The 25,891-nt window shown below is 39.1% G+C and overlaps 1 protein-coding gene and 1 long non-coding RNA gene across 3 annotated transcripts in view; one reads left to right on the forward strand and one right to left on the reverse strand.

The window, feature by feature from the left end:
• Window positions 1–1,366: 1,366 nt before the first annotated feature.
• inhbb (inhibin subunit beta B) lies at window positions 1,367–9,207 on the forward strand. 2 transcript variants are annotated; one of them, XM_048193512.1, is made up of 3 exons: window positions 1,367–1,950; window positions 2,055–2,378; window positions 6,949–9,207. In XM_048193512.1, exons 2-3 carry the CDS (start codon window positions 2,141–2,143, stop codon window positions 7,728–7,730), a joined length of 1,020 nt encoding a protein of 339 aa, XP_048049469.1. In that variant the 5' UTR covers window positions 1,367–1,950; window positions 2,055–2,140; the 3' UTR covers window positions 7,731–9,207. The 2 variants fall into 2 exon arrangements, with proteins under 2 accessions (XP_048049469.1, XP_048049468.1); XM_048193511.1 differs by having other exon boundaries at window positions 1,367–2,378.
• LOC125270190 overlaps window positions 5,738–25,891 on the reverse strand; it is a 96,478-nt gene continuing 76,324 nt past the window's right edge. The window contains exons 2-3 of the long non-coding RNA XR_007185292.1: window positions 21,804–21,877; window positions 5,738–5,870 (exon numbers count right to left, since the gene is read on the reverse strand). This is a non-coding gene — a long non-coding RNA (uncharacterized LOC125270190). The remainder of the gene's footprint in view (window positions 5,871–21,803; window positions 21,878–25,891) is intronic.

Raw genomic sequence — 25,891 nt, forward strand, 5'->3', positions numbered from 1 at the left:
ATGATTGTGTAGCCTACAGAACTAGACTGAGAGACCATTTAAAGGCCTTTGCAGGTGTTTTGAGTTAATTAGCTGATTAGAGTGTGGCACCAGGTGTCTTCAATATTGAACCTTTTCATAATATTCTAATTTTCTGAGATACTGAATTTGGGATTTTCCTTAGTTGTTAGTTATAATCATCAAAATTAAAAGAAATAAACATTTGAAATATATCAGTCTGTGTGTAATGAATGAATATAATATACAAGTTTCACTTTTTATATGGAATTAGTGAAATAAATCAACTTTTTGATGATATTCTAATTATATGACCAGCACCTGTACCAAGCAAAAATGTTCCGTTATGAAAAATATGACATAATTCGAAAAGATTTTCCCATGGCAAGTGACATCAAAGAACTGAACACAAGATGAGCCATTTTACAAGGTGTCTTCTTTAGTATTGAACTGCATTCTGTTGGAATTAATTACAATTGTTATATATTAGCACAAACCACATGACGTGTAGCTAAAAAGTGTTTATATATGCTGATAATCCATATGCAGATGCAATCTTTACAGAAGTGGCACATACTGTACACTCCACAAAAAAAAGTGTTTTCAAACAGTCTGTTTAATGCTACAGAGAGGTGGCATCAATACACAAGAATTACAATGGCAAAAGTAATGTTATGGAATTAATCCTTACCTTTACAAATGCAGAAACCATAACCATAAATAAATATTAAGTACATTATTATTAAATATGTACGCAATGAATATTGACAATGATACCTATGAATATTACAGATTTTATATGACAAAATTATTAAAGATTTGCTCTAAGAAATGTAGAGTAAAATGTGTCCCTCAAAAGAAAGACTCAAGAGAATGTAACGTGTATTTATTTTGTTGAAGCGACAGATGGCGCCATATCACCTAAGAACAAACTTTGACATTGCAATCCTCCAACCAGCAGTACAAAAAGTCGATCAACACCGCTGTTAATTTGGCAAACAAAGCGACACTTGAGAGGTTTTCTTAAAATTTGTCTCAAGACTTGCAAAAGCATTATTTAGGCTAAGTAAATGTTTCAGAAATTGAATTTGAAATGGATAATATAATCATCAAACCAAACAGGTTTTGCTTTATTACTTTAAAATCACTAATACTGACTTTAAAAGCAACAACTACTGATACTTTAAATATTACGCTTAAACGTATTGCTTTGCTGTTTAAAAAAAAACAACAGGTTTCTGTTATGTTATGACAAACAAGGCAGTATTGTATTTTCACAAAAAAAAAAAAAAAAAAAAAAAAAGTTAATGTGAAAAAGGCTGTTACGTATCATATGCAGATTCAGTGGTCTCTTTTTGGGACGATGAGGCTCTGATAGCGTAACCTTTTTTTTTTTTTTTAGCGCATATAATCTCTCGCGTCCAGTTGGCTGGGCGTCCCACGTGGTTTGAAGTATAAAAAAGTTTCAGCGCGAGGTGCTTTAGTGTCGTGATTACACGAGAGAAAAGACCAAAGGACAACATCCTCCTGAGGCTGAAGAAATACGAAACACAATTCACAATACTATCACTGAGAGAAGAGGAGCACGAGCAACTGACAGACAAACAGTGAAATTTTGTCTTCAAACAAGAATGAGTTTGACTGCACTGAACTTTAAAGGAATACACGACTAGTAACCGGTTTGTTTTGATTCTTCACACACGTCAATTTGTCAGTTACCCCGGAGATGAGGAGACGTTTTCGATTTTCTCTTTAGATAGCGTCAATTAAGACTGATATTTTTTGCGACTAGCCCTCATTATTACTCAATGTGTTTACCGGGCGATACTACATACACTTTCTGTGAACGTCTCTCAAAAATGACCGCGAGCATGATGATGAATGGAGATCTGTCAAAGGAGGTTGTTGGAAGTACAGCTCTGTCCTGTTTATAGGTCAATTTTTTTCTTTACGGTAGGAATTCATGAACTGATTTGTTTGTTGTATGGACACGTTATTTAAGAAAATGAGTATTTACATCCTCTCTGTAACCTGTTTAATGGCTTGCATACTCTCAGTTCAGTGTAGTCTGGGAGCTGAGACAGTGTCTCAGGAGTCTCAGTGTGTCTCTTGTGGACTTGGGCATTCGGATGATTCGGGGCGAATGGACACGGACTTTCTGGAGGCGGTTAAAAGGCACATATTGAACCGACTGCAGATGAGAGAGAGACCAAATATCACTCATCCCATTCCCAAAGCTGCCATGGTAACGGCGCTGCGGAAACTTCACGCGGGTAAAGTTAGGGAGGACGGGAGGGTTGAAATTCCCAACTTAGATGGACATGCTGCCTACAACGAGGTCCAAGAAGAAACGTCGGAAATTATCAGTTTCGCCGAGTCAGGTGTGTACAAGAACTGGCATGTTGCATGGCTACTTTTACCTCATAGAAGTGTTGACATTGTGTATTATATTAGTTATAAAATAATATTTGAGCATATTTTGTATTTTGGAATACCTGAAACTTTAAACATTTGAGCATAATTACGTGCAAAGATTTAAATTTCTTGGTTGTGACTTTAATTTATGGAGGAAATGTATAGGGGTATGTAATCATCAATCACTTAACATGTTTTACAGGTCGAATAGTTACCAATATTTTTTGTACCAAAAGTATTAGCAATGGTGTCAGAACATCATGGTGACCTCCTTGTATGTCTTTAGTGAGCTGTGTCATTCACTGGGTCTGTTCCAAAACCTAGTGGGATGCTTCTACTGCCTTCATAGGCAACACATTTTCCAGTTCCATGCATTGATTGCACTGTTTATGAGTAGTTGTTCGTTACAGTGAATTACAGTACAGAATATTACTGAACTGCTTTAAACAAGTGTTGCTACAGTGGGTCTTTAAGGGTTAATGAGACATGCATCATTGATCTAATATTTGTATGATGTAACTGGAGCAATTAGAATACATGACCCTCTATTAACATATAATTAGATATACTGACAGAAAATAATAAGTAGTTTGTCAAATGATGCCCTTTGCTAGGTGGGTGTTGAGGCAATTAAAATCCTAGATCATCTTTGGGAACGCCAAGAGAGCATCAAAAACATTGCAATCAAAGTATTACAGATAATTTGTTAATAAGAGGGCAAGAACATTTCCACGCCTTTTGCCTAATTAACAGACAATATAGCAGTAAAATGTTTTGTAAAACTAATGACTTTTATTTAAGAAGTATACATTTCTTTGAAGTAAATAAAGAGTCCCCATAATCATAGATAACCTGTAAATTTGGGGTAATTATGAAATGGTATGAAAAGCAATGGAAAGTGAATGTAAATTCAATTACTTTTAAAAACACTTATGCAGTAACCCTGTCTGAACACCTGAATATGTTATGAAAATGCTACCCATTAAATCCAGAGCAAAGTGATGAAGCTCTGGCTTTCATTTTATGAACCAGCACACCAGTTATAGATTTGCGGTTCAGTTCAATTTACAGGAAAATGTATAGAGCTTGTTAAGTGTTAAAAAAAAAAACATGGATGACATTTTGCACGTTTAGTTCTGTCATTAAACAATGTAAATTTGCATGAACAAAATGACATTAATAGAAGTATAATAAATAGAGCACATTTTTATATAGACAGTTATAATCTGTCATCATTATCAGGAAGGATTATTTTATAATTTTCTTTTTCTTTTTTTCTCGTTTTGACACATTCAAGCTTGTAAAACTGGCCTCTTTATCTTCTAGTCTCACACACTGCAGCACCATTAGCTTGGACATTATCCGGACTTCTTGCTCCAATAAGAATGATCTGAACACACTCATGACAGAGCAACAAAAGAAGGCAATTATTAAGCGGGTACTGTGAGTTCTTGCTAAACCCAATATGTCAACATTGGGAACAAAAACAACAAAAGAAAACAAAAGAAATCACTCAGAATAATGCATGAGACATTTGAGTCGTTGTGGGTGACAGAGGCTGGGGGGATGGCCTTCTTATATCCTACTCTGAAAATGCATTTCAAATATCAAAGCTCTATCAGGCCTCTTTGCAGCGTCCCCTATTATTCACAACACCTTTGAACCACTGAGCAGCAATGCATCATGAAGCTGGCTTTCCGAACCCCCACCTGCCTCAAGGCCAGCTGGCACTAACCCCTCAAGTGAAGGCTGCCAGCCAGGGCATAGCATTAGGACAAACCTAGATCCATTCTGCTCTGAGGTACAAAAAGAGGAATTTGTGAGGTATGCAATGTGCAAATCACTGCAGCTGCAGGCAATTGGGCTGCCTCACACGTTGCATGCTCTTCCCTCCTGTTATGTGGTATGATAGCAAGCCAGAAGGTGGCTCCTATCTCACTCCATGCTTTAGGAGAGCAATAAGAAGCGGACTGCCAAGGTACAGGAGAGGACGGCTGCCAATTTCAGGTCTCTATTGACACTGTCCTATGGGCCATTTCAGAAGTATTTGGTGTCCCGTAGCCACAGAAGCGGAGCGGTAGATGTTCGCTTCTCATTTGTCAGCGTAACCATTCGGACTCGCTGAACTCTTCAGGACCAGTTCAGCACGGGGTATTAAGACTTCATTATTAGACATTATTCAGTGTGGCACAGTGTCCATGAGGTCAAAGAGCCAAATTGATCTCTTTAGAAAATCTTTGTTTTTTGACATTTGATCCAAGCAGGGAAATTAGAGCCTATAGTGCTAACTGATTGGCAGACAGTCAAAATCTAATCAGGCAGCATGCCATGGTCTTGATCTTATTGATCTACGACAAGCAGTTCACATTAAGCATTTAAAGCATGAGATCAATCTTCAGTGAAACACAGAAACAACTCTAACGTCCATTTTCTCAAAAGTACAGTTGCCCGTGCTTATTTCGACAGTTTTCTGCATGCTTGGTGTCTTGTAGGCTATTGGTTTTTGAGCTTAGTTAGTTGGATAATAAACACATTGTAAAGTTAAGAAATTACTCCAAATCTAAAATAAAATTATGTTTAAGTACCACCAAAATAAAAAATGTAATTACTAGACAAGTGGTAGCTAATTTTTTTGTATAGTGTTTACAATTACTGAGAAATAACCTTGAATGCATTGCTGAAATGAATATTTGTCAGGCTGACTGATAGTAAACATACCTTTTAACTGGTCTGCCAATCAGCTAGCACAGAGGAGAATATAAAACTTAAACACCAATGGTGAACCACAGGTTGCAGAAGAAGCAAGCATACTAAAACTTCTAAAATAGTCAAATGTATATTTTATATATATATATATATATATATATATATATATATATATATATATATGGTTTAAAATATTCTGATATTAACAGCTGAACAATTTCTTTCCTTAAAAATATAATTAATTAATAAAAAATTATAATAATAAAACAATTGTAATGTTTTGACAGTTTTTATTAAATAAAAAGCTGTTTGATGCAAAGGCAAAGATGCCAGTGTGATGAAAGAATTCTGTTTTAGGCAAACTGAAAAAAGTGTTGATATTGATGGGGATAAAGTATGCCTCAGCACAGACAGCATCTTGTCTCTCTGTTCGCATTGCCCTGGAGAGTGCAAAGTGGACAAAGCCTTGCCATGTTTTACTAAATTCAGTTTAAGCAGGAGCTGTTGAGACAGGTTCTGAAACACTTGAGCCATACAAGTATATTTATATCCAGGAGGCATTTAAAGGCAGGTAACAAGGTGAAATGGTGGAGTAATCAGTTCAGTGAATGTGTTCCCCATCATCATAGGACATACACATTCATCATTCAGGACATACATGTTCACACCTGACACCTCTCCAGGGCTTGATTCTCTGTCACTGATGAACTTTGACTGTGTGTCTGCACTGTGCAAAACGAGTCTTAACAGCCCTGTTGAAAAAAATACAACTAAAATGTTATATATGCACAGAAATACATTGTTAAAAAAGTGATCATTCTTTTGGCTGCTTGCAAATAATGATGCATTTTTGTTTATCAATTAATTTTTATATTTGCTATATATACTTTATATACAAAGTTCTCTTTACAAACTTGGTTAGGGTTTATCAGAACATTCGACAGCTAGAATAACACTTTTGCTGGAAAATTAAGCCACGCAGTATTGTATGATAAAATTATTTAGTTTGTAGTTTTAAACATTTTTTAAAAATTGTCTCAAAAGCAGGGATAGCCAAGTGCATGTGAAGCCACTGCTACTGTGTGTGAGGTCAAGCTATCAAATGAAGAAGCCACCCTTTGTGTCAAGCTGTTGACATTAAACCAAACTAATCTGTTGGCAAACATTGTTGTTTTTCTATTTCAAATCGTGCCAAACAGCTCAGGCATTCAAATCAGGATTAGGGGGAACATGATTCATGTGCAACTTTCAACATAACTGAATTTCCCTAATTATATTGGGTGGTCAAATTAATCTTTGCAATCAAATTATATATATATATATATATATATATATATATATATATATATATATATATATATATATAACTCTGCATCTTGGACTTCACAATTCACTAGTAGCCAGTGTCATGTAAATGCCTCATCATGCTTCTCATTTGAAGGGCACACGCTCAATGCTAGGCTGTGCCACAGCACTCTCCTAGTACATTTCACAGTGCATTGTGTTGTCAGTCTCTGAGGCTCCAGAAGCTCTGGGTTTTCACAGTTCTCCCTGTGAACTCAATGAACCCCCTGGGGCAAGACCCACGTCCGACAACCCCCACTATTTTACCCGGCCCAGCATCTTCAGCCCAAACCATGAGGCCACTTGGACTTGGGCCCAGAACTGTGGCACTGGCATCTAGTATATCTGGACAAGTTGGGTGGTTTATGTCAGTGAATGTGGCTAAGCAGAATCACAACCTGTTTGTGTGCCCTTTCAAATCTGACAAAAGACATAAATGAGTTTTTGTAATAACCACCATTAACAAACTTCTTTGGTCTCTTACAGATGATGTGACACCATCTAAGTCCAGCCTGTACTTCCTGATCTCCAACGAGGGGAATCAGAACCTCTACGTGTTGCAGGCAAACCTGTGGCTGTACTTCAAGCTGTTGCCAGGTGCTCAGGAAAAGGGACTGCGACGGAAAGTGACAGTGAGAGTGCACTACTATGAGCCCGGTGGGCAGAACATGCACTGGCCCGTGATGGAAAAACGTGTTGAGTTGAAACGCAGTGGCTGGCACACCTTCCCTGTGTCCGAGGCTGTAAGGGAAATGCTGGCTAAAGGGGGTCGCCGTCAGGACCTGGACATCCACTGCGAGGGATGCGAAGCTGCCAACGTTCTGCCCATCCTAGTGGACCCGAGCGACCCCTCACACAGACCCTTCCTGGTGGTTCGCGCCCAGCAGGCAGAGGGGAAGCACCGCATCCGAAAGCGAGGCCTGGAGTGTGACGGCAACAATGGCGGTTTGTGTTGCCGACAGCAGTTTTACATTGACTTCCGGCTCATTGGCTGGAACGACTGGATCATCGCGCCAGCCGGGTACTATGGGAACTACTGTGAAGGCAGCTGCCCAGCTTACATGGCAGGTGTTCCCGGCTCTGCCTCGTCATTTCACACGGCAGTGGTTAACCAGTACCGCATGAGAGGCATGAGTCCTGGGTCGGTCAACTCCTGCTGCATACCTACCAAACTCAGCACCATGTCCATGCTCTACTTCGATGACGAGTACAACATCGTCAAGCGTGACGTGCCTAACATGATCGTGGAGGAGTGTGGCTGTGCCTGAACAAAATCCATGTTAGGACATGTTACGAAAGCAGTGACAGTCATATTTATGGTCTTTCTGAACCACATGCATATAGATTGTGTTCATATTTGTGCACTCACAAAGTACAATCACGCACATTTGTGTGTGTGCATCAAGCAGTAGATCATCAGATGTATGACAGATGGGTCCTTCTAATGAACAAAAAGGCTTTGGGATGATAAGGGAAAGGGAACAACAACATGGTTTTTCTCTAGTTTGCCATTTCTAGACTTAAAAAAAAATGGCTCAATACTTTCCTCTCCAACAGCACAAAGGAGACAAACTGGTGTCACACTTTGATAAAAGTACTTAGAAACTGTTTTACAAGCACTGGCATATCTCAATGTCCCTTCTACTACCAGCACTTCAGCAGCTTGTTTAAGACAATATGACAAATCATTCCAGCTGAGGAGAGATTTCAAAATCAGTACATGTCATCATCCCAGTCGTTCCCAAAGTGCATTCCCTTAGCAATGACTCTAGTTGTCTGCGGCTTTGTTAAATCCGTTGTGAGGCTTCTACTCAAACTGCAAGTACCTCTGGACAAGATCATCTTGAAACTAAAATCATTTCTGCCGTTCTACTAATGCGCGTACGTCTTGACTGCGGCTGACTGCATAACTAGATCTTGAGGTCTAACCGGTACAGCACCAACTTCACTACTTCCTTCATCTGCACAGTTCAGTGACTGACAAACGCTTGCAGCGGTGTGCATTCCGCGGAGCCGCTTCCATTCTGTCCAGTTGGTTTACAGGGAGTACAGCACTTGCGAAAACTCTCGAAATGCACAATTTAAAGCACTTGCATATTGCAAAGCCTTCAAAAAGGGTACAAAGAGGTGGACCTACCCTTGCCCATAGTCCTTTTAATATAAAGTGCCGCACGAACTATGCAATGTATAGTAATCCTGAACTATGTCAAACTGAATTCTTCTTTCTGCTTGTCTTTAAATCTTTATCAATACTTGAAAGTGATCTTTCGCTTGCTTTCCAAAGCGGATGATTGTTACGATGTTTGCACTGAAAAGTTGCGGGATTAGTTTAAAAAAAAAAAACAAAAACAAAAAACTGCCATTGAAAATGTTATTTTTGTAGTAAAACTGAATTTTGTGAAAATTTATTGTACCTAATTAATTGTACCAAAGAGGCCAATATTTTAGCTATTATTATAAGGTGGCAAGGCCATTCCAATATTTGTAAAATAATTATTGATAATAATTATTATCCTTCTCAAGAGGCCTAATAATCAGGGTACAACATTATGGATTCCATTTGTAGCTCTGTCTAATTTTTATACTATGTGTACAGCAAACCGATGAAACAATCTCTTCCTTGTCTTTAATTTTCCAGTCTTCTATTTAATAAGAGTTATTTCCTAGCTGTTGTTACAAAGTCATTTAGTTAAACTGATGTCATCTCTGTACAGATTATGTAAAATAAAAATATTCTTTCTTAAATATTTTGTAACTTTAAAATAAATTCTTCCTTTGCATCCTTGTGAATGAGTTGCTTTTAACAGAGTATCAAAACTACAATACAGATTGTTCACTGACTGTTGCATGCATTTAAAAGAATATGGGGTTTGTTTTTTTTGTTTTGTTTTTTTCCCAAAGTTAGTCTGTACACAATTACAAGACTTGAGTCATGCAACCACTGCGGTTTTATGCGGTGTTCTACAAAGTCTGCAAGAGCGCTCGGTTAACATAATTAGATGAACACATTGCCTTAATTTAAACCACACACTGAGATATCGGTCAACAAATTGAGATAGCATCAGTATATATTTATATATACACACTGGTTAACACTTTGCACATAAATGTAATGACTGCGCTCCATGGTTTCAATATTTGTCATTCTTAGTACATTCTTGGCTCAGAGTCAAGAGGGCTCTCACTGCACAACATGTAGGCACAGAGACTGATTACATCAGAGTGGATCCCCTCAAAGCACCATCAACAAGTACTGCCTTTTCTGAGCCCTACAGGTATAAATGCAAAATATGCAGCGCTAAAAAAAAAACCTTAGGCAAACAGAGAGACCAGGCCAGCACACCTACCTATGGTCAGGGCGTTTCAGCCAAATCCTGATACAACACTAAAAAACAACAAGCACTTGCCAAAACATACCACATGACCCAAGTCAGTTAATTAACTTAAGTGTACATGTCTTGCATCTGTCAATAGAGGCAGATAAAAAGGTGTGACAAATGACTTGTTTGTAGTCCTCAAAAATGACAGCACAAGAATGATATGAGTCAGAACTGACACCCACATGTAACAAAAATAAATATTTCGGTTTTGGTTTCTTAGTTTTGGTGTTTGGTATGTGTTTATATGTATTTGTTTGTGTAGGTGGGTGTTCGGTTGTGAGAAAATTAAGAGAGACGTTCGGAGAGAAAGTGCAGCAGGTAGAGAGGTACAGGCAGAGCTGTCTCGTCATGTAGCGGAGTGTTAACGGTGCCGCTATGACTGCTGGAATGTTAATGACACCATAGCTACGCTGCAGGCAAACTCATGAAGACACACACATGTTAAGAAAACACCTCAAACCATCTCACATGACAAAACGCATATAATGCAATCTGTAAACAGCATCTGAGGTTAACAGGTGTTAAGAGATTTATGGTGACTAAATCGAATGTAAAACAACATATAGACACATACCTGCCATAATTTGTCATTAAAATGGTCATTATTATGGGTCAATATGCTTAGAATTTCAAAAGGCCACTTATGGATCTACTTGGTTCACATGCTTGAAGTCTATTATGCTGTTACTTTGTAAGTGCAATTCCTAAAACACACACATTTTTTATAAAACATGAATTGTATATGTAAAATTATATATTTTTAAAATCATAGATGCAAACTCCTCACCTTTCAGTGACAACTCACCTTTTTGAGATGAAAAAAGGTCACCTATGGGACTTATAACTGGTTGTTTCAATGTACTGTTTCCTTTACTCTTTACTTAACTATTAAAACTAATTAAAAACTATTTCTGAACGGTGAAGAGAGAGAGGGTGAACAGTTTGCAGTTTAGCTCAGTATTGCGTCTAATCAGTCAATATTGTCTTAAATAGCCTGCATAGCACTTTATCTTTTATAACATGAGATTTTGACCAAATGTTGATTTTGGTAAAATGATGCAACAATATGTTAATTTTCCCCCCCTGAAAATGTACAGTTTGACATATAAGGTAATAAAAATAAATAATAAAAAATTTTTTTAAAAAAATGTGCAGAGCATGTTTTTCCCCCCTTACCTGTTTGCATCCATGTAAAATAATACTTTTATTAAGCAATGATGCATTACATTGATCAAATTGCAGTTTCACATTGTTAAAAATAATTATATTTCAAATAATTGCTGTTCTTTTGAACAACAAAGAAATGCAAAAAATAAAAAATAAATAAAAATGCAGCACAACTGTTTGATAACATTCAACATTGATAATAGTAAGCAATGTTACTTGAGCTCCAAATCAACATATTAGAATGATTTCTGAAGGATCATGTGACTGGAATAATGGCTGCTGAAAATTCAGCTGTACCTTCACAGGAATTACATTTTAAAATACATGAAAAATATACATTAAAACACAAAACAGTATTCAATTCATATAATATTTCACAATAGTGCTGTTTTTTATTAATTATTATTATTATTATTTTTAAATCATTATTATTATTATTATTATATACAGCCTTTTGACCCCAAACTTTTGAAAGGCAGTGTATATTTTAAAATATTTTTTTTTCTATTATTCTGAAAGTGTGAAAAACGTGCAATTTATTATCACAGAAACTTTGTTTTGGTAGGTTTTAGAAATTGCATTAACTGAGGAACAGCATTTAGACTTTAAGTGCACGTGAGACAAATATGCAAGGTTTAGAGAATCTAAACAAGACTAAAACTTATTATAATTCCCCCTTTTACATCACTTTTAAATGCTGATTGAAATTTTGACCCTAGAATTGACCTGCACAAGGCCTGTGAACTCTCAGAAGGGGATTACAGGCCAGAATAAAAAGGCTTGAGAACTTGAAAGCATACTCGAGTGGCCCAATGAGCAGAAAGTGCATTAATCCAGCAATTCTACAATGTCTGCACACCTATGCTATACTTCAAACATTTAAAGGAACAAATCAAACCAAAATGTTTGGCTTTAAAGATCAAATCTAAAATGATTTTGAAAATGAAAAAAAGATCATTCCCAACTGCCATGTTCGAAGGAATCACCTTTTACTCCACAAGGAAACAACCTATGGTTTGTCACTCTCCACCTCCCTCCTCCCCTCCACATTGACCCCTTGACTCCCTGAGCACCAGCATACATTCAAGCCAACAAAGCTTCCATTTGTGCCGTGGTTCTACCTAGTACCGACTGGGGGATCAGGGATCAACAAGGGTCACCTCTATAGGGAACCTAGGAGAGAGTCGCCACTGTGAAAGAGCTGATAGTACAGTGTATGGCATGAAAAGGGCAACTAAACACTGAAAACCCACGGTCAACCACCCCTTACCCTCTGTATGGTATCCAAAACTCATTATATATCCATCATAGCCAAACATGATGTTGATGTTGGCTTTGGTCTGGCCATTGGCTGAGCTAAATGAAGCTGCTTTGTGGCAGTATTCTGAAGGATAGGATTATTTTAACCTTTGGAGAACGGAAGAAAGGCAGAAAGAAGACTTGTACTTCTGAGTAATTCCCCGCGCGTACGCCACAGTTAAAAGCGGAGCCAAGAGCAAACAGCTGGCCTTTTGTTCAGCCAGGCAGAGTTTCTGCTCGCATTCATGTGACGTGGTGCATGCAAGGGTTGAAACCGCTGACGGTGATAGTGACAATGACGCGTACAAGTGAAACTGCGGCACAGCTCTGCCTTCAAGTTCACAGACAAAGGCCTGCGACTCTCTGATCTCACAACACAAGGAAAATATGAGGAAAAATAAGGGCATATTTGGATCACCGAGCACACTGTGTGTTTGTGAGAGGGGGAATTCCATTGGAGGGGATTTCAGGTGTGGTTGTACATTCATCGGAGGCCACTTTAAAGCGAACCATCATGCCTGTGTGGCTCATCACGGCTGACTAAGGCCTCATTATTTTGCAGGTGCCTCATTGTTTTCCATTGTTCAGACTTTGGGGAATTTTATGATTTGACCAAAACAGAGATGCTTGCTGACTGTGGGTGTCTCGAGATGCTGCCGTCTCCATCACGGATGGAAGAAAGAAGACCTTTGTGAGGAGAAACTGATGTCGGAAGAGACGTGTAAGAGAGAAGGGCAGTGGAAAGAGTAGCGGAATGTCGCTCTTGGGTGACACACCTATTGGTTAAAAGGAAGCTAGAAACAAAGACACAAAGAGAGAAGGCAACCTGATCAGATGAAAAGATACACAGAGGCTTGACATGCTCTTCTACACTAATGAATGTGGACAAAGTCAATATATAAGATATACACTGGGGGAATGTTCCATATGGAAAGAAATATTAGGCATCATATCATCAAAATGTGTCTGGGGACAATGTATAGGCCTAATTGCAAAACTGAACTACAGTTGTGCACACTGCTTCTTTTCCATGGATGAAGCCTCATTAATAAAGGCTTGAGCGGTGAATTATAAATGAAGCGTTGACTGACCTAAACTGAATGAATCCCTGAATCTTTTGCTGAACCTCTCACACAGGACAGGTTACAGTGCTTCCACGATTGTCCTACATGTTGCACTGTACATATAGGGCTTAAAGAATTTCATTCATTTGTCAGGTCTGCACGCCACTTTACAGTAGTGAAAAACGAGCCCGATCACACGAAAATGCGTATAAATAGTGCGTGTAATCTCGTAGAATATATATGCCAAAATGAGTTTTGGCGTGCTTATGGTACGCAGTTTTTCGGGTACATATGATACGCACTTTATGGCGTATTATACGTACAAAACCCCCACCCCCCATCCTACCCAAGAGCGTGTCATATACACGCCATAAAGTGTGTATTATATGCACGCGAAAAACTGCGTACCATAAGCACGCCAAAACTCATTTTGGCGTATATATTCTACGAGATACACACTCGTACTATTTATACGCATTTTCATGTGATCGTGTTGTGAAAAAAACAATTCTCGATCGCTCCAACTAGGCGGAGGAAAATGAAACCTAGTTCCCATAGTTACCCATTCATTCCTATAAGTAAAATGGAAGAAATATCCAATAAAGTGAGCTATTTTTACTATGAACAACATGCAGAAAATCTGTTGCATTTTGCACTTCACACAAAGCTTAAAAAAGAAATCACTTGACAACCTGTTAAAAGGAAGCAAGCAATTTGTGAATATGTGGAACCCCATACCTAAACATGGGCATGACTACAGCATCTATTTTATCACAGAAAAGCTAATATATGCTATAGCTAATCACTCAATATTTGACTAAAATGTATCTTTTGGCTAAAATTGTTGGATTCTACATTTAGTTTTACACAAGCAAGTTGTCTCCCGAATTGCATACCATACACCAGGGATGGACAACTCCGGTCCTGGAGGGCCAGTGTCCTGCAGAGTTTATCTCCATCCCTGATAAAAACTCACTTGCCTATAACTTTCTACTAATCTTAAAGACCTTGATTAGCTGGTTCAGGTGTGTTTGATTAGGGTTGGAGCTAAACTCTGCTGGACACTGTCCCTCCAGGACCGGAGTTGTCCATCCCTGCCATACACTATGCACTCAACCATCTAGTTTATGTTTCACAAGTTCACACTTACAAATAATTGGACAGAGTAAAAAGAGTATTCGTTTTTGGTGGCGCTATCTGAGGAGAGGGCTTGGAATTTGGACTGAGACCATTCCCCCCATTTCCCTGGCTGGGATAGTAAACAGCCAAGAGTGAGGAGTCAGGGTGGTGGAGGGATGCAGAAAACTGTCTACAGGAACATAGGTGAGTCTGGTTCGCTATGTATATATAGGCCTCCTGTCGTGCTGATTGGGTAGATTGTGTGAACGTGCTCCTCCCGAACTTTGTTTATAAAACATTATTTAAAAGGTTATTTTGTCATCCAGCATCAGAGTCTGATAGCTACATAAAGAAAGTTGCCACAGCTGAGTGCATGAGGTGTCCAACATTTTAGTTAAATAAGTGTATAATCAGGGTATTTAAAGTGCACTTTTTCTTGTTGGAATTTTCAGTGTAAACAGTAATCACATATAAAATTTATACTACAAAATTGCTTAGAATAGTGCATAAGTACGTGAATTGGGATGCACCTGTTGTCTTTGTATGAGGGCAGTAACTGCAACGATAGTAAAATGTAATTATAAAAAGGACAACACGTGAATTTTTCTTCAATTTGAATCAATTATCAAAATAATCATTAATCGCAGCTCTCTTAAAGAGACAGCAGCAAAGCTATATCATGTCTGTTAACACGTATTACAGTTTTTCCTCAGTTGCTTTGTTGCATTCCTCACATCACACAGAACAGTTAGTTCAACCTCCACAACATTTAGTTATTTGTGCACATCATAGTAGCAGTTTCTCATTCCTTCAAACAAATTGCAAATGCTTTTGGACATGCATCAATTGCTTTCATACAACTCTCTGCTTATGTCATAGTCAAAATTAACTATACTTGTGAATGCTGAATAGTCATTCCATATAAAACTAATAGTCCTCATTTCATTGCTTGAGTCATTACATACAAAAATGATGAACTAGTTGTCAAAATCTGTCAAGCAAATTTTACACATTTTTTAAAATCTTTTTTTTCCTGAAAATGTCTCCTAAATTGAACAATTTCTCTCAGGTGAATCTCAACTTTCACTGATGAGAAAGGGTGTGTGAAGCATTAGTTGCAACCAATGATAAGCCACTTCTCTACAATCACTGTCAGAGCTGAATCCCATAAACCCCCACTTTACAAGCATATATGAACCAAGCAGGACATAGTGTGTACCATTTCTACAATACTGTGACACAGAAGTGGAAGGTCAGCCTCGTGGAAGAGGGATGAGGGTGCGGGGAGGAAGGGGAAGGGGACAAAACGGGAAGAGGAAGAAGAGTCCAAGTACATAGGCAGATCCCTGATGAAATCAGGACTACAATTGTGAATCATGTTGTCAATCATGGCCTCACAATGGTCGAAGGCTGGTCGAAGGGTGCAGCCAAATGTTGGGAGAACCACTGTAAATTAAATTATTCAAATATTTAGTCGGGAGAACAGGTGTGTATAAATGGACAGTAATTCAGCACTAAACAATCTGCACTGCACTACTGTCATTGTGTCATACATGAAGATTGCAGTGGGACAAGAACTTGTCACTGTACATTTTACATTTAGACGTACAGCTTTACTGCATCACACATTTAGTGTATTGTAGTGTACAGTAGTGTTACAGTAAAGATTTGCCATATTTACTGTAACTTTACTCTGCACCACACAGGATTGCAAGAAAACCTTGCAGAGGTGGAAGAGGGCCCCTTTTTACTCCGCAAAAAGAGGAAGCCATTTGTGCAATGGTGATCGCAAACAATGCCATAAGGTTGAACTGTGTATGTTCACAAACATGTGCAATTTGTGAAACTATTGTGAAACTATTTAAGGGTGAGATTATTTATACGTTAATAGTTTGACCACCATCAATGCATCTGCCTGATTTGATACTAATGTAATTTATGTCATATTATAATTTCAATTATTTTAATGTGCTATGCATTGCGTTTTGAACCATGTTAAAGATATCTGTAGGGCTGTCAATACCAGAAGAGGAGCATCCATGAATCGCATTATTAGACAGTTTTCTAAGGATGCACGATTTATTAAAACTATTTAAAATCATAATACAGCATTACATAATGCTATTCTTAAATCTATGCTTACACAGGAGAATACATCAATAAAAGTGGCTGTAGCATTTCTATCAAAAAAAAAAAAAAAAAAAAAAAAAAAACAGTGGCCGAATATTATTATTTAACTAATAGCATATTTTTAATTATGGTGGTTGGCTTTAATCGTGGATTTGATCGTGCTGTGCTGTGTAACAACAAAAATCAGCAGGCTTTTGGCGCCCTCTGCAGACATTTGTTATAATATATAATGTATTAGCTTGTATCCGATTAGCTTGTTTTGGTTAATTTAGAAGAAATCTACAGATGCAAACAGACGGATGGTAGTAGGCTTAAAACAAACACTATCTAAATGTGTAGGGTTAGGGTTAAGCTTTCATTCCATTAGAGTAAAAGACATGGCAGCAAAAATGGGCCAAAATCTTAAAATTTTACACTACATGAAAGAAGTATTCCAATAACACCAAAATAATATGTCCCTCTCCTTGGTGCAGTCATTTATTCTAAATATATAGCTACTGAAAATAGTAGTGTAGAAAACATGCACATTGCGGCATAGTTTCCTTTGCTGTTGCCTTCTCTTGTGATAAACCTAGTGAATACTAAAGAAGAACATGGTCTCTGTGTGAACTTGTTATTTTGTAGAAATCAAGAATAAAACAATTGCGTGAGTGTGAGGGAATTAAAATAAATTGGTAAGGAAGTCAGAGTTGACTTAATATTTAAGGATTTTTTTTTTTTTTTTAAATAAATAATTATGAGAAGTGTCCTTTTTTCCACTTGAGCCGCTGCCCCCCAAAATGTCTGTGCACGTCCCTGGTAATGTGTAACTTTAGTTAGTGCTGTCTTGAGCATTTTCAGGTAGTGTCACCAAGATCTGAGTAAACTGTCATAATGAAAACGTGACAAAGCCATTTGACTATCTTGTTCATAAACAATGGTGTCAGGACTTTTCATCTTGATGACACTGACACTTTCACTGAAATAAATACTTGCTTTTGAGGAATGACCTATCCATTTTGAGCAAGTGACACGCTTTTGCAGGTTATCAACTAGGTTTTGCAGTTTATACTAATTGTTTTAAAAACTGCATTAACTGTTGTGCAAATGTAAATAGCGATGTGAGAAATGCACCAAAGCGACTGAGAAAAACTGTAAGCGTGAGGAACAGTTACTGGCAGTTGGAGATATGAACGATGTTAGGAGAATGTTTATTTTCCACCATTATCTGATTCAACACAAAATGATAAAACCAAAAAGGGATGTTTATTGGACAGCAGTGTGGGACCCATGGACATTACAGCATCAAAGATCACAAAGCTGGACTTCTGCGGGACTAGATATCTGTCAGACTTTGGGCTTTCCCTCAGGGGTACAACATGAGTCAAAGGCTACGGTTATCACCCGATTCAAATGAATTTCACAGAGCACTGAGTCAAAGAGGGAATGAGAACCACACACAGCGTGTGGTTCTCCAATGCCTCTGATGATGATGCCTTGGCTCGAGATACCATCTTAATTTTTTCTACTCTCAAAGGCTGCTCTATGTGAGATTGGAAGCTTGCCCGTAATCTACCACCAAGGAAGCGAAAGCAACAAAAGCCTCTGTTTTAATATGGATCCCATTGTGTGATTTAATGTAAATACTTTGATTGATGACATTTTCAGGTGCATACGGAACATTCCAGAGGCCTGTGCCAGAACCACACCACAGGTAACTATTTAATGTGGGAAAACAGAAACAGGAATGCTGTGAGGAAGGCATACAAGCAAAACACAAGAGAACAGTTTCTATTTAGGAAATGTTTGCCTTTGAATGTTACATTCATATTCATTGTCCATCCTGTCCAGGTTTATTCATTGATAAGGTGAGGCATAATAATGTGGTGATTCAGACTGTTTTCTACCCACTCTACAGCAACCAAAACTCGACAACTGCCAAAGCTCAATCCCACCTTACAAAGCACGTCAATGTTTAATGCTGTTTTTTTCCAATTCCACAATGATGACATAAGCCATTTGCCCAAAAAAGGTGGCATTGGGCGTGGATTGCTCAAGTACGCCTGACTGAGGTAATGACCGTGGATTCCACACATCTTACCTAATGCCCTTAAGCATTGAATAATCCCTCAGTTATCTCAGCCACTTCCTCATGTTGACCACAATTATCAGCTGATGTGAGGGCCAGCAGTCAGGTGACCGAGTACCAGGCCAGGCTCAAGATTAGATTGGGAAGTTGGACAGCTGTTTGCATGTTGAGAGCCAATGAGAAAGATATGCAGTGTGTGCTTCAAGAGCAGCAGGCCTTTGCTGTACTATCTGTGCTGACACATAGACACACACAGGAAGAGAAGACATTGCCTCCAATCCTAAATTCAAGCTGCTGTAATGTGTGTGAGTGTGAGAGGATCCAGACGTGGTATGTATCTGATGCAATGTTATGTTAAGGGTGGAGTAAGCCTTTAGGATTTGTGGATTGCAGGTAGGGTAACCTCTAAAATGCTGTAGGAATGCCACATTTTAAAAATAGCAGCCGTAATAATTTCACACACTTTTTTTTTTTTTTTGCATATTAATTAGTGAAGAAAAACATTTAAGGTGTTTATGAGACAGAATGTCAAGTGAAGTCAAGCTTTATACAATACTGGTTGTTTCAAAGCAGCTTTACGGTGATAACAGTACAATGATTCAATGATGCAAACAGAGTTCATTTGTACAGCAGCTCTAAAGTCAGTGTCAGTTTAGTTACATTGTAAAGATCATCAATTATTAAATTAGTTCATTTAATCTATAAAGCAGTATGAATTATCTATCGTTCTAGAACATGACAGACAGACAGACGCTAGACAGACAGACAGACAGACAGATAGATGGTAAGTCGTAAGTCATAATTTTGAATTTTTTATCATTATTTTAGATAAGTGTGAATGGACTCCACCTGTGCCCCGATTTGTGACTTAAAGAATCTGGTCACCCTAGTCCAGAGCAATTTACAAAGCACACATAAACCTCCAGAATCAATAGGTTATGATCAAAACATCTAGTTTCACTTTAATTTTAAAATAAAACATGTAAAAGTGTGTTTGTATCCAGTAATACAAGACAAATCTATATCTCTCTGTTTTGCTTTCTGAAGCCAGTCACTCAGACCTTGACATTAAGCCTCTGACTGAGAGAGTCAGTTTCACAGAGAAGGGAGGACTCGTCACAGCAGATGTTCAGCTGTCTAGTTGTAAACATGAAGACTCTGGCAACAACAACGGAGATAAGGGAAGGAATGGAGCTTTCTGCAAAGTCCCATGACTCACCAACAGGATTTGCTCATCCCTGCGCCAGCAGACCACAGAGAGTGCCTGTGAAGAACTCTGACCACAAACTGACCGTAGCGATAGGCTTCCATGTTGGATATCTGCCTTCATTACTGCTTATTTGGAAGATTATATCATGGCAGCTCTGAATATGGAACTCTGTGGCATTCACACATAAATGTGTGTTTTTGTTTTGTTTTATTTAGTTTTTTACTTTGAGAAAAAATGCAGGCATTCCAAGGAGGAATGTCAGGTTTACAGTGGGGGGGTGGATCAAGCTTATGACTGACATTTTAAAGGAAGGAACACTAAGGCACAAGTAAACAAATTACCATTTTTCTGAACTGAATGTTACAGACAACTTTATAAAAATATGTACAAGCTCACAAGTCTTAAAGACAGGACTCCTGAAAAGAGATAAGTAGCATTTGCTCCTAAAATGAAACATTTTGAAGCCAAATTATTTTTCGTTTTAATTAAATTATTTCTTAAGTAGAAAAATTACAAAATCGCTCTACAGTTCCTCACAACTATGTACCTTTTTTTTTTTTTTTTTTTTTTTTTTTTTAAGAAAGAAGCGGTATTGCAAGGATTTCCAGTCAGGATTTAGACTGTATCAAAGTACTGAGACTGCTGTCATTAGAGTTACAAATAATTTGCTCTTATCATCCGATCGTGATTGTACTGTATCTCCCTATTAGTGCTGCATTTGATACTATCTGTCACAGTCACCAGCTCAGTCACCTTCTCTGCACTGCGACTCCCAGCATTCCTCCTGTTTTACACCTGCACTCACTCATCAATCACCTGCACCTACAAGCCATCACCCTTTTTACCACTCATCAGCACTTCCTATATCTGCAGTCACCATCCTCACTAGAGTTGTCTGGTTACCACAATGGCCATGACAAGCGCCACGACCCAGCCAGTTATGCTTACCAGAGATACCTACCTGCTACTTACCTGTGACCCGTCTTCTGTCTGCTACCATCTGCCTGTCTTCATCCGTCATCCAGTCTGGCTCACCTGCAATAGTGACATTGTGTTACCATTCAGCTAAGTCATATTGCAACATGCTTTCTGTGAATTACTCACCAGTCATTTCCTCTATAATCCGGCAGCTCAATCCAGCCACGTTCTGTTCTCACATTCACTGAGAAATTCTCTTGTCTTGTTCATAACAGTTCCCTGGATGATACTATCAAGGTCTTGTACCGGATCGGGGTGAACTTTGTAGTTCCTCAAACTCCCTGAACTCACTGGATTGGGCTGGAAGGAGGCCATTTACCAGTGTCTGGAGAGCTTCATCCCGTCATCTGCATTCCTGCCAGTCCAAGCGTCTCATCCTAAAATGGCCGCCGCCACACCTGAGCCCAGGCTATCTGTTCCCTGACCTTGGTGGCTGAGCCTGGGGTCTGGGCCAAGGCCACGGAGGCCAGACCACCATGGCCTCTTGAACTGCCTGCACAGCCATGGCCTCCCGAATGGCCAGAACCGCCATGGCATCCCGAGCTGCCTGAACCATCATGGCTTCCCGAAGGGCCTGATCCACCAGGGTGCCCTTAACTGCAGCTCCACCCTGGCTACCTGAACCACCAGTACCATCCTGGAGATGACCTGCTCTTATCACCCTGATCACCTGTCACAACTCCAGGATGACAGGAGTACTGTCACAGTCACCAGCTCAGTCACCTTCTCTGCACTGCAACTCCCAGCATTCCTCCTGCTCTACACCTGCACTCACTCAATCACCTGCAAGCCATCACCCTCGTTACCACTCATCAGCACTCCCTATATCTGCAGTCACTAAAGTTGTCTGGTCTTGTCTACGTGTTACCACATCGGCCATGACGAGCTCCAAGACCCAGCCAGTTATGCTCCCCAGAGATGCCTACCTGCTACTTGCCTGTGACCCATCTTCTGTCTGCTACCATCTGCCTGTCTTCATCCGTCATCCAGTCTGGCTCACCTGCAAGAGACATTGTGTTGCCATTCAGCTAAGTCATACTGCAACATGCTTTTTGTGAATTACTCACCAGTCATCTCCTCTATCCAGATCTGTGCCGCTGTTTCAATAAAGACTGTGTTTGTTACTTACCTGTCTGCTTCCATCTGTAACGTGACACTAACGACCACAAAGTACTTTTGAATAGACTTGAAAATTATGTTGACATTAGTGGAATTGCATTGGCATGATTCAAATCATACTTGGCTGATCAGTATGAATTTGTAGCAGTAAATAAAGAGGTGTCATATCGATCACAAGTTCAGTATGGAGTACCACAAGGCTCAGTACTAGGGCCATTGCTTTTCACATTGTACATACTACCCTTGGGAGATATCATTAGGAAACATGGCGTTAGGTTTCACCGTTACGCTGATGATACTCAGCTCTATATTTCTTTGTGCCCTGAAGAAACATACCAATTTATGGAATGCACAGTTGAAGAAAAAAAATGGATGACTAATGAATTCCTACTACTTAAAAAAAAAAAAAGTATAATTATTGGACCAAAAACCTCTGCATGTAATAACCTAGAATACTGTATCGCTTGATGGCTGCTCTGTCAAGTCGTCATTGTCAGTTAGGAACCTGGGTGTGCTCTTTGATACCAATCTTTCATATGAAAGCCACATTTCTAACATCTGTAAAACCTTAAAATCTTATATGTGTGTATATATGTGTGTGTATATGTATATATATATATATATATATATATATATATATATATATATAGATTATGACACAATAACATTGCATTGGCTCCCTATTAAAGGGATACTCCACCGTTTTTTCATATTAAACTATGTTATTCCCTTAACTAAGACGAGTTGATACATACCTCTCTCGTCTCAGTGCGTGCACTAAATCGCTCTGTCTTGCGGCGAAACTTTGTTAGCACTTAGCTTAGCCCAGTTCATTCAATAGGGGCCAAGCAGAGAAGCTACCAAACACCTCCACGTTTTCCCTATTTAAATACAGTTACTCGAGTAGTGTAACTCGACCTAGGACGGTGACACAAAACAAAACGTTGCGCTTTTCAAAGCGTGTAAAATGGATAACTATATTGTATGGCGGAATACCATAGCAAGTGCTCGGGAGCACTTTGACTTGGCGCAGTAATATCTTCACTTGTGAAAAGTCCTCTCACCGGCCCCCGCTCCCTCTCATTTCCGTCAATAGAACCAACGTGACCTGCACCAGTAGTAATAGTTTGAGCAGAGTTAACGAAGTATCAGGTTGTAGGAAGATAGTTTGTGAACAATCATGGTTATAACGTGCATCTTAAAGGGTTGTGATAACAAGGAGAAGGTATATAGTGCCGTCATGTTTCACAGAATTCCAACTCACCACATACAGCGGAGAGCTTGGTTAGCTGCTTTGAACAAGAATCCAAAAACACCGTTGCTGTTTGCAACAGTCACACTTGCACCACCAATTGCTGTTTGCCCGTGTTCTTTCGCCGGCTCCGGTCTGTTCTGGTTCGTATCTTTTTTCCCTCTCACGGTCCATAAGAGCTAATTCCTCCTCCGTGTACTCGGGTTCAAACAGATATGGCTCTGGTTCTGCTACAAACAAGTCATAATCATCTACAAAGTCCGCCATTGCAAATGATCTCTTGCAGTTTGCTAATAGCACAGGTGGTAAAAGTCACGTTGGTTCTATTGACGGAAATGAGAGGGAGGAGGAGAGGGAGCGGGGGCCGGTGAGAGGACTTTTCACGAGTGAAGATATTACTGCGCCAAGTCAAAGTGTTCCCGAGCAATTGCTATGGTATTCCGCCATACAATATAGTTATCCATTTTACACGTTTAGAAAAGCGCAACGTTTTGTTTTGTGTCACCGTCCTAGGTCGAGTTACACTACTCAAGTAACTGTATTTAAATAGGGAAAACGTGGAGGTGTTTGGTAGCTTCTCTGCTTGGCCCCTATTGAATGAACTGGGCTAAGCTAAGTGCTAACAAAGTTTCGCCGCAAGACAGAGCGATTTAGTGCACGCACTGAGACGAGAGAGAGGTATGTATCAACTCGTCTTAGTTAAGGGAATAACATAGTTTAATATGAAAAAACGGTGGAGTATCCCTTTAAGCATGCATACATTTTAAAATCTTGCTAATTACTTCAGAAGCACTAAATTGTTTAGTACTTGTGTGAGCTCTTAATGCATTATAGTCCTTCATTTTACCCCATGAGGCATTTACCATCCTCCTGCGTACCCCCCCTCTCTTACTCTTTGACTTTCCAGTGCATTTTTTATCTCTAAAAAAAAAAAAGTTCAAAAGAGAAATTTGCAATGATAAAACTCGAAAAGTGATTCTTTAAATACTAAAACCTCCAGTAGATGGCGGTAAGTCACACATTAAGCATGAGTCAGCAAGTCGTTCGTTCAACGAAGCAAGTGGCTGTGAATGAATCTTTGAATCACAAACAATTCGTTCAAAGCCGCAGATTCGTTCACGAAACACCGCTGTGTGTTGTAGTTCTTCTGTGAATTTCGTTGGAGCTATTACTTCATTGCAAAATAAAGCAAATATTGACAAAACTATTGACAATACTGTGAAGAACATCACTTAATATTACTCTTTTATTTGTTGAACTGTTGTAAATAATCAATGTCACATTTGCAATCATGTGGATATTGGATTTGCATTCTTGCTCGTATAATATTATAAGCATTAAAAAGAACTCACAAAAGGTATGTTTTGTATCAAGAGTTTGAATAAATTGATCTCTATGCACCTTTTGTGCCAGGCTATTTGTTCAAGTGCTAAATCTACAGGTACATTGTCAAGAACAGCAATAATGTAGCGTGATTTGCTCAGGCAGCAGACTCTGCACGCAACCTAAATGCACACATATGCACTCTGCTTGTGTGGAAATGAACACTGTCAGATTTGACTGCAAAAGGTATTTTGATTGGATGTATTTATGTATTCATGTAGTCATGTATTTACAGCATTGTGCCTGTTAAATGTTATTTGGTCGGTTTTAATGTTATTTTAAGGTTGGGAAGAATTAAATGGAATGACAACATTTTGTTTGCGTACCCCCTCTGTCACCTCACATACCCCCAGGGGTACACGTACCCCAGTTTGGGAAACCGCTGCCTTAGAATAATCTGCACTTTCTTGGCCTCTTGAGTGGGAGGTAGGGATAATCACTTCATTGGGGTCATGAGGTAGGCACCCTCCTTCCTTGGTGTTTCATTGATAGGCCCACGACACTAAAAACACATCTCTTCAACCTGCCATACACATAGTATATTATCACATTTCTATAAATTCACATCTGTTAAAGGATTGTTAGGCTGCATAAATTAGGTCAACTGGAACCGGGAACACTTTCCATAACACTTGTTACATGCTATGCTAATATTAGTCTCTCTGTTTATCCCGAGGTTACCGTAGTCAGCCGTAGTCATCCAGATCAGCTGGCTGCACCTAGACACGACCAAAACACAGCCCTGAATGTCAGAGATCCTGTCAACTAGGCAATCCCCTGTGAATGCCTCATTGATACGACAGCCATCAGCACAGATCCTCAGCAAAGACCACAAGAACTAAGTCCTCTGCACAGACCTATGACCAGCTTTGTCTCCATACTGGCGTGATGAATCCGATCTTTAAGTAAAAGGAACTGGATTAAATATTTGAATGCTACCGATCCACAATCTGATTTCTGACTTGTGATGCAGCCTGAATCAGAATCACACAGAGGAGAACTGGGCCCCCGACTGAGCCTGGCTTCTCCCAAGGTTTTTTTCTCCATTCTGTCACCGGATGGAGTTTGGGTTCCTTGACACTGTCGTCTCTGGCTTGCTTAGTTGGGGACACTTAATAATCAACAATTATTGATTTTTCTGCACTGGCACTATTGGATGAGAACTAAAAAAAAAAAAAACACATCTCAAAATCCAATCAACAACCGATGGATAGACCCAAGTCCACACTAAATATATCACAGTGAGTAAATTTTCACGTT

This window comes from Megalobrama amblycephala, linkage group LG6, assembly GCF_018812025.1.
Source record: "Megalobrama amblycephala isolate DHTTF-2021 linkage group LG6, ASM1881202v1, whole genome shotgun sequence".
NCBI lineage: Eukaryota > Metazoa > Chordata > Actinopteri > Cypriniformes > Xenocyprididae > Megalobrama > Megalobrama amblycephala.